The sequence below is a fragment of the Xenopus laevis genome, chromosome 5L (assembly GCF_017654675.1).
Source record: "Xenopus laevis strain J_2021 chromosome 5L, Xenopus_laevis_v10.1, whole genome shotgun sequence".
In the NCBI taxonomy this organism is placed as follows: domain Eukaryota; kingdom Metazoa; phylum Chordata; class Amphibia; order Anura; family Pipidae; genus Xenopus; species Xenopus laevis.
Genome location: NC_054379.1, coordinates 134,690,729 through 134,699,928, shown reverse-complemented (window position 1 = coordinate 134,699,928; position 9,200 = coordinate 134,690,729). Strand labels below are relative to the sequence as shown.

Below are 9,200 nucleotides of genomic sequence, written 5' to 3'. Positions count from 1 at the left end.
GAGGCAGGCCAAGCTGGCTGGGTGTCCCTAGGCAACTGGGCCCTGCACCTCACTCCCCTTCCGTGTGCCCAAGCGGTGACATCACATGGGGCTGGCAAAGTGCCCATTACTCTTTTCTGCCGGGGACGAAGGCCTAGAACCGGGGTAGGCAGACAGAAGAGGTATGTGCTCAGAGCCTCCCTCACCTTTGCACCCCAGACATGTGCTTCTTCTGACTACCTAGTTCCGACCCTGGTTGTTTCTCCATGGTATGATTCCTTCTTGTGCAATTAGACCCCACGTATTAACTGGTGAGATTCTCTACTCATGTGGCTATACTAAAAAAAGTTTTCTGTTTCTGTGTATCATGACAAATGACCACAGATATGAATGTGTGTATCAAAAGGACATGGTAATCTCTATGGACACACATGACATGACACTACAACTGCACAGAAAGGCTTTCTGATAATAACCTGGTCACAGTTTGTATTCCACCTGGAAGTGCTGTGACTAGTGACCCAATCATATTGTCATGGGGTCATGTACCAGAATCAGTTTCTGTATAAAGAACAAAATAAAAGCACAATCCTGCAGCAATATTTGTACCTGACCCAGTTAGTATGCCCTTGTCTCAGAAAGAAGAGGAGGTGCATGATGGGAGTGGGATGCTTGGATTGGGCAGTGCAACATTGTAGTGCTGGAGGTTAGAGGTCGCACAGTTTATTATTTCATATTATTGTACCTATTTCCTGACTGCAATTGAAAATGAAACATGGTTTTTGGAGTCGCTGACCCCTGCAATCATAGAAAAGAAACAAATCAAATCAGCGTAGGCACTGCATTACATGAGTAAATGCAGATTGGTTGATCTGACTCTTATATTTATCAAGAAGCAGAAAATGGCATCATATTTTGTTGTTGGTGCTGTACCGTTAAAGGGTACATCCATAAAAAGACAAGATTATATACCAATACTAACAGATATAGGCGGTAAAGTGGGCCCTGCTCATCGGAGCTTACAATCTAATGGTGTCTGCACTATTCATTCTGCTTTGAGTGTTTATATCATTGTGTCCCTATGAAAGAGGTTATAATGTGTATTCTGTGTTATTACGGACTATACAATTGGCTCTGTTGCCTGAGTAAATTGTGCAGATGCACAAGATCTCTCCTGCTGTCTCAGAACTAAACCTCCCTAGTTTAGCCTTTAATAGTGATATCTCCATCTGAACCCAGTTTTGCTTTAAATCTCCAGCTTCCTATTCAGTGTCCTTGTGCCGTAGAATCGTCTCTGACAAAGGTCCCGCAGCTGTGCTGGCCAGTGGAAGAACAAGATTGAGTGTGTTTGAGTCCAGCAGATGGAAGGCACCATGGGATGAAGGCTGATTATGCCTAATGTCACACAAGGGATGATATTCTCTCTCCACAAAAAGTCATAACCCCATTAACATGGACCCCAAACTGCCATGGCAACAGAGAACTCTTCCTCCTCAGTGACACACTCCTCTCTTTGTCCTACAAAGTCTGCTGCTGTGTCTCCTTGTTCTGGGGAGGAGGGGAGGCCAGTGTGAATTAAAGGACAGGAATGTAGGGACCCCCCCCCCCAGTGTGATGAGCACTGGCCATTCCCCCATGTCACCATCTCACGTTCATCTTTAAAATCCTGGAGCCAAAAAGAGCAAAGGAAAGAGGAGCTGAGTCTCTCCGAGAGCACAGGGACAAACCACCAGTGGGGACAGATAGAGGTTGGGCACATCTGTAAAACTCCATGTAAGTAGAACATTTGAGCTGAGCAGCTGCAAGTCTGTTTTCTCCCTCTGTGTGTGTGTGTGTAGATGTGTTATATGTATAATATATATAGAATATATAAAGTATAATGGACATGTGGCCAAGGTTTGAGCCAGATAAGTCCTTTCCACCCTGAAAAAGATCTTTGATCATGTACCCATTTGAAGAATATAACGTTTTTGGGGATTTGTTTAATGGAGAGATGATCCAAATCATTTTATACTTTTTTTTATACTATATATATTCATTATACATATTTCAGCAGCAATTACACACAACTAACACAATAACAGGTTGCATAATATAATAGCTCTACTACCCTTTAATTCTTTAATTCCTAATTTACTATAAATGGAGGTTTAGAGGCATTTGCTCATGTTAATATTTGTCTCTGGATGGGAAGTACAAGGTATGGGATATATTATCTGGAATGCTCGGGACCAGGCGTTTTTCTGTAATTTGGATCTCTATAGTTTAATTCTGCTAAAATTAATTTGAACAGTAAATATACCGGTATGGGATCTGTTAACCCGGAAACCCATTATCCAGATAACTTTGAATTACAGGAAGGCCATCTCCCATAGACTCCATTTTAATCAAATAATTCACATTTTAAAAATGATAATAAAAAAGCCCCTTGTACTTGATCCCAACTAAGATATAATTAATCCTTATTGGAAGCAAAAGAAATCTATTGGGTTTATTTAATGTTTAAAATATAAGTAGACTTAAGGAATGGAGATCCATATTACAGAATGATTTCTTATCAGGAAAACCACAGGTCCTGAGCTTTCTGGATAACAGAGCCCATACCTGTACCCAATAGGATTTTTTGCCACTAATATAGATTCATGCAGCTGAGTTACCATCAAGTAGAAGGTTCAGATGAAATATTACAGAGGTAAAAGGAAATGATTTTTAAAAATTGCAATTATTTGTTAAAATGGACTCTATGGGAGAAAGCTCATAGGTTCCCAGATATGAATTTGTGTTTTGCAAACTTTTCAACTGTTTTGCGAATTTCACGGCGAAGTGAAACAGGACAAATTCGCCCAATACTAGTCACTATGAGATAATGGTGGTTGGGAGGGGGGAATCCGTGTGTAGTAAAGTGAGAAATATAGTGGTCAGACATCTGGAAACCCGTCCCACAGCTCCAAAGATAGAATGATACAATTTAGGTACTTGCATAGATCCTACCTCACCCCTCCCTACAGGCTACATCTCATAAACAGGAATATACTCGACACATGCCCCAAATGCAGCGACTCACCAGCTGACTACATCCACTTGGTCTGGGGATGTCGGAATATTCCAAATTTCTGGCAACAACTATCAAAAAAAATAAGCCAATTCCAGGCACTAATGATCCCGCAGGACCCAGTAACACTCTTACTGAATCAAGTACATGAAACCGCCCCTAACCCAGCAGAAAGGCTGTTACATTTTTATTCAAGCCAAGAGACTCAACGCACTTAACTGGAAATCTAATCAACCCCCCAAAAAGAAGCAATGGGTGAAAATGGTCAACATCTCAGTTCCTTTCTACCAGCTAACATATCTGCATAGAGGTTGACCCAAAAAGTTCAACAAAGTATGATCACCATGGCTCTCTAAACACCTACCATCACTATTACCCCATAATTGTTCCCTATGAGCACATCTGCACTTTGTCATGATCTTTATCATGTTCTTGCTACTGTCATGTCACAATGATACACTTATCATGTCTGCTATTTAGCATTATTTACTTAACATATTACATCTGCTGAGTGTGCACTGTCTTGTCCTGTCCCTGCACTGTGCTGACCTGTCTTGCAGGAGTTGCATTTTTTTGCACTTGCACTTTTTGTCTGTTGTCCGGTACATCTATGTTGTGTAGCACCATGGTCCTAGAGGAATGCTGTTTTGTTTCACTGTGTACTGTACAAACGTATATGGATGAAATGACAATAAACTCACTCTTGAAATCTTCTCTTGAATCTTGAACTACAAACAAGGAACAGTTCCCCCCCTCACCTTAAACCCCCAAAGTCACCCCCCCCCTCCGCTGTTTTTTCTCCCATGTTTCGAGGAAAGACAGTAACATATTCAAACGTAGCTATCCTTCTGTATCCCAGGTTTCACGAAATACATAGTCTCTTTGTATAAGGCATACATTAAAAGGGTTAATGCAGGGGCATAACTACAGAGGAAGCAGACCCTGCGGTTGCAGGGGGACCCAGGACATATAGGGGCCCCATGAGGCCCTAATTCATATAGATGTTAAATAAATATTGGTAAAACAGGTCAACCTCTAGACATTTTCGGGGCCTGAAAAATCCTTTTCTGTGGGGCCCATTAATATCTAGTTACGCCACTGGGTTAATGTATATATATATATATATATATATATATATATATATATATATATATATATATATCAATATTTAAGATAACACTTTGATTAACCCCTGAAATGTCCGCGATACATTATGTAACCTGGAATATGTTTATTTGTTTTCTTAATTTTTTTGTTGGGTGAAAACTTAAAAATTTCCCAGATTTGAGTAGGCTCCGGTGTAGGAAACACTTGTGTCAGAGGTGCTGGTGCTGTTGTACACATGCTGTGTGTATATATATATATATATATATATATATATATATATATATATATATATATATATAGATATATATATATATATATATATATATATATATATATATATGATTCAATAATACAGACATAAGGAATCACTGCAATAAGTCACAGCAGCTTGAACTCCTCTCAAATAGACAGCAGAGTATAAATGTATTATTGTGTGCCCAGAATAGCTCTTCTTTGTTGAATAGTATCTATTGGAGCTGTTGGAGCTGCCATAGTGCCGAAGTATTTTCCATGAACAAGGACAGCAGCAACACCACTAACTTAAACCTAATCAGTTATAAACGTACAGCTTGTGTGGCCAGAAGCTATTCCTCTCTACCTTAAGGCAAAAATACCATCTATTTAAAGGATAAGTAAACCTTTAAAATTATAGAATGTAAAATTGATGAGCGAGCTATTCTAAGCACCTTCTCAATTTAGATGCATCATTTATTTATTTTTAATTCCAAGATATTAAGGGATGCATGTTCTGTTAATATAAATGAATTTTGCGCCAACTGTGCTAACTGCTGTCCAGTTTCTGACCATAAGTAGTCAAGGAAGTTGCCAGGAGAAAGAAAGAGGGCTACTTGATGTTCTTCTGGTTAGAAAATATGTGAGAATAGTTATTTGAGACTTGTGTTTTTCCTAACCTGAAGAACATCAGACCAGCCCTCTTTCTCATCAACAACTTTCTCCACTACTTCATGTCAGAAACTGACCATCAGGTGGTGCTTTTGTAATAAAATTATTATAATATCAAAACACGCATCTCTTAATATCTTGGAGTTCCAAAAATAATAAATAATGGATGTAAATTGCAAAGTGCTTAGAATAGTTCTCACATCAGTTTCACATTCACGTATTTTAAAGGTTTGTTATCTTTAAAACAACAAAACACAAAAAAACGATTAATTTCCCAAATCAGGTGATACTTTCTGCTACTACAAGTTCTGCTGCATGGGATTATTACTGCATGTGAATCTGTATTCATACAGAGGGTAGAGTCCAACAATGATTTGTGTTTAAAAGTGGCAAAAACGTAGACAGTACAGAAAAGGAATGTGCCCTTTACAGTGACCAGTCTCCTCCTGCTGATGTTAAACTACATCTCCCAGAATACTCCAGAAACTCAAGGCCATAACTAGGGTTATCACATGGTAAAAACTATATTTGATGGCAATACAATGAATAGGTCACTTACTTTTCCCAGAGAACAGAATGTAGGGGTGACATTTGGACTGTACCACTGGTGCAAGGGGGTTGTCAGACTGATCATTATCCTGCTGAATCACCTGAACCACACAAATAACAGTAAAATGTATTTTATTGATATCAGCCCTGGGCTTGCACTAAAAACTATACCCCATATATAATAAAAGCCACAAAGTTTGCCATAGTAACAATTACATAACCCATAGTATTGTATTGTATCCAGCTGTGCTTCAGTCAGTGCATCAAGGGACTGCAAATCTGTTCATCCACTGCACTTTTTTACCCAGGGTACTTTAAACATAAAAGTTATTCTGCAGTTAGTTAGTGCTCCCCAAGAACTGTTCCAATTTACCATGTTAACTATAAAGACTTCAGTTCCTGCATTGATTACATATTGATTTAAGTGGTGTGGTTGGGTAGTTAATTCCCTACGCAGAAAGCCAATAAGAATCCCTGATGTGCTTAAGGTGGGCTCTGAAGAAATGAAGCAGCATCTCCAAACCCAGAACTTCTGGGCTGCCATCCTAGTAGAGATCCAAAAATTGTCGAGTCTCAGAAGGATATTAACAAAGAATCCGAAATGAATCAGAAATGTGCACTAATAAGATTATAATTGAATGTAAAATGGGAGTATTTGATTGGACACAAGTAAGAAAGCCAGAGACACTGACTGCACTTTCTTCTCACCTTTTCCCAGATCAGTTAATAGGAAAGAAGATGTCACTGATAGAGGCAGAACATACACTGGCGGTCAATGGCACGAGCTTGGCTTGGGTGGATAACTGTGTACGTGAGACATCCCTGGAAAACGCCCTTCTTTCCTTGTGCTACTTCCTGGGCCTGATGGTGGGGGGCCTGGGGAACATTCTGGCCCTCTCACTCTTCATCCAAAATCGACAGCAGCGATCTCCCTCTGACATCTTCCTCCTCCACCTTGCCATTTCAGATCTTTTTCTGCTCCTCAGCCTCCCTACCAGGCTCTTCTATCACCTCTCGAACAACAGCTGGCCTTTTGGAGCATTGCCCTGCAGACTCTCTGGCTTTGTTTTCTACCTGAATATGTACGCCAGCCTTTATTTCCTGGCAGGGATAAGCATTGACAGGTATCTGGCCATTGTGCACCCACTGAACTCTGTTAAGATTCGACGGCCTCTTCATGCCCATGTGACTTGTGGCTTTCTTTGGGTAATTGTTGCTTTCGCCACAGCCCCTCTCCTGATTGGCCATGAGCATGCAACCAATGATAGAGCTTGCCGCCTTTTGTATCGTGAAACCCCATCTTTGAGAGCATTGTCCTCACTTAGTGCTGCCTTTGCTGTCCCTTTCTTGGGTACAGTCACTTGTTATGGGCTCATTCTGAAGCGCCTGAGGAGTGGGGGTGACAGAAAGCCTAAAGAGCGGGCAGTAAAGATGGTTCTTTTGGTTCTTACAATATTCCTCATCTGTTTTGTGCCATACCACCTTAGCCGGGCTCTCTATCATGTGCTGATGCCGGGAGGTGAGGCTCAAGCTCCTATGTCATCTTGCAGTTTGAGGCAAGGACTGGCACTGGCCAATCGCTTCACCTCCTGCCTCAGCACATTGAACGCTGCTCTAGATCCTTTAGTTTATTTCTTTGCTGTCAAGAAATTCCGAGAAGCTCTGCCCTGCAGGAGCAAGGTCCCTGATGCCGTTAAGAACAGAGAGGGAAAGACAGAGGACAGTTCCCTGAGTGCAAAGACAGAAGTGTGACCTTCAATGGAGAGACGGACAATGGAGAGACAGTAGAAATGCAGAGACAGGGTGGAGATTGGGACTTTGCGTAGCAGAGACAAATTGGATTTATACTGCCCAACCCAATGATTTAAACCATATAATTAAAATAAAGTAGAAGACTTAGGATTTACCTGCTGAAAGAAGACAAAGAAGTAATCAAGGCAGATGAATAATCTTTGTGTGTGTATATATCTTTATCTACAAAGAACACCTCTAGTTTAGAGCAGTATTAAATATATGATTATATAAATAATAGGGATGTGCCAAATCCATCATTTCTGGACATGGCCAAATCCAAAAGAAAATCCTGGAATCAGTGCATGCCTATTGAATAAGACTATGAGCAATGTAGAAAAACATAAACACATTAAAGTCCTAGAAGAAGAAAGTAGACTGGTGGAGAGTGGTACGTAGCATTAGAATGGGATAGAAGGAAGTAGAACTTCAGCTGAAGATGGTGACGTGTCCCCTACATATTAGAGCAGTGAAATTAAAGAGAACTGTATTTAGGTTGGAAGTAGGAAAGGTTTATGAAGAAAGAGTGGTGAGTAGGAAACCACTAGATGGTTTTATACAATGGGATGGAGAAGGATTGACAGTGAGCTCCCATGTCCTAAAAATGTTTTTCTGCAGTTCCCTGCGGTTGGTGTAATTTCGGGGCTTCTCAGGTGAGTGCTTTCCAGTCACCATTAGTCTCAGGTCAGTAGGGCGGGTTAGAGCAATAGGCCAGTAAGGTTTTCCAGGACAAAATAAAGTTCATATTGTAAGGTTTTAGAGTTATAGTGAAATTATGGTGGAATGATTTACAGCAGGGCTGTCCAGTTAGAGACTAGATGGCCCAAAGCCACTCATAAGCTCACCTGACCTCTACGGATAACATAATCATTTATCATAGTCTGGCCGCAGAACATTGTAGCCCACTATATGGAATCAGGAGATTATAGGGAACGTCATGGAGTCAACACACACACACTTCAAAAATGGGGGCACATACACTGGCTGACATCAACTTGATACATGAACCCGCAGATTTAGCAATGGATCCGCTGGCCACAGTTCTCACCTCTTATTTTCATAATGAGAATTTAGGAAGGCTTAACTGCCTGTAGTCACATCATGAACCAGAAACTAAATTGCATGGAAGTAGAGAGCTGTGTAGTAGCACTCATGTCATAGTAGTATTCTGCTAAACAGTGTATTATAATGCAATCCTTTTCCTTATGTGATTCTGTGTTTTATTATTATATTAGCACAATGGCCGTAGTCCAACTATCTTGAGGTTGGCCAATTAAAAGTAAAGAAGGGAGACTTAATGGACATTATTGCTTGTAATCTCTTGTGGCCCTGTTCATCTGATTTACTCTAATTCCTCCTCTACTAAATGTAGTTAAGTTGGGAACGCTCCATAGCAACTTTGATTGCAATGTACTTACCCTTCTGACCAAACCCCTGATGCTTACAATCACATAAATATCCAAAGCACCAATGAACCGCACTCACAGGTCTTTTATAAACAAAAAGTAGTGTCATTTTATTTCAACGTTTCGGCTCGACTCGAGCAATAATCAGGAACGATGGCTGGAGTTCAGGAGCCGAAACGTTGAAATAAAATGACACTACTTTTTGTTTATAAAAGACCTGTGAGTGCATTTTATTTGCTGCTTTGGATATTTATATTTATGTGTGTGTGACATCATCACAGAATATATTATTTCCTATTTAGTATAAAATGGAAATCTATCTTTAGATAACATAGATGCTCCTTGAGTTACCTGGGAGCTACATCTACTCACTTTTTTTTTTTAAGGGAAAGTTCAAATGAATATATTTATTT

General features: G+C 40.1%; 1 protein-coding gene across 1 annotated transcript; it reads left to right on the top strand.

Annotated features, from left to right (window-relative positions):
• Positions 1 to 1,650: 1,650 nt before the first annotated feature.
• Positions 1,651 to 8,900, top strand: gpr17.L (G protein-coupled receptor 17 L homeolog). Its single transcript, XM_018263848.2, has 2 exons — positions 1,651 to 1,752; positions 6,309 to 8,900. Exon 2 carries the CDS (start codon positions 6,329 to 6,331, stop codon positions 7,340 to 7,342), a length of 1,014 nt encoding a protein of 337 aa, XP_018119337.1. The 5' UTR covers positions 1,651 to 1,752; positions 6,309 to 6,328; the 3' UTR covers positions 7,343 to 8,900.
• Positions 8,901 to 9,200: the final 300 nt, after the last annotated feature.

Coding starts and splice junctions, on each gene's coding strand:
- gpr17.L (XM_018263848.2), top strand. CDS start 6,329: ATGTCACTGATAGAGGCAGAACATACACTGGCGGTCAATGGCACGAGC.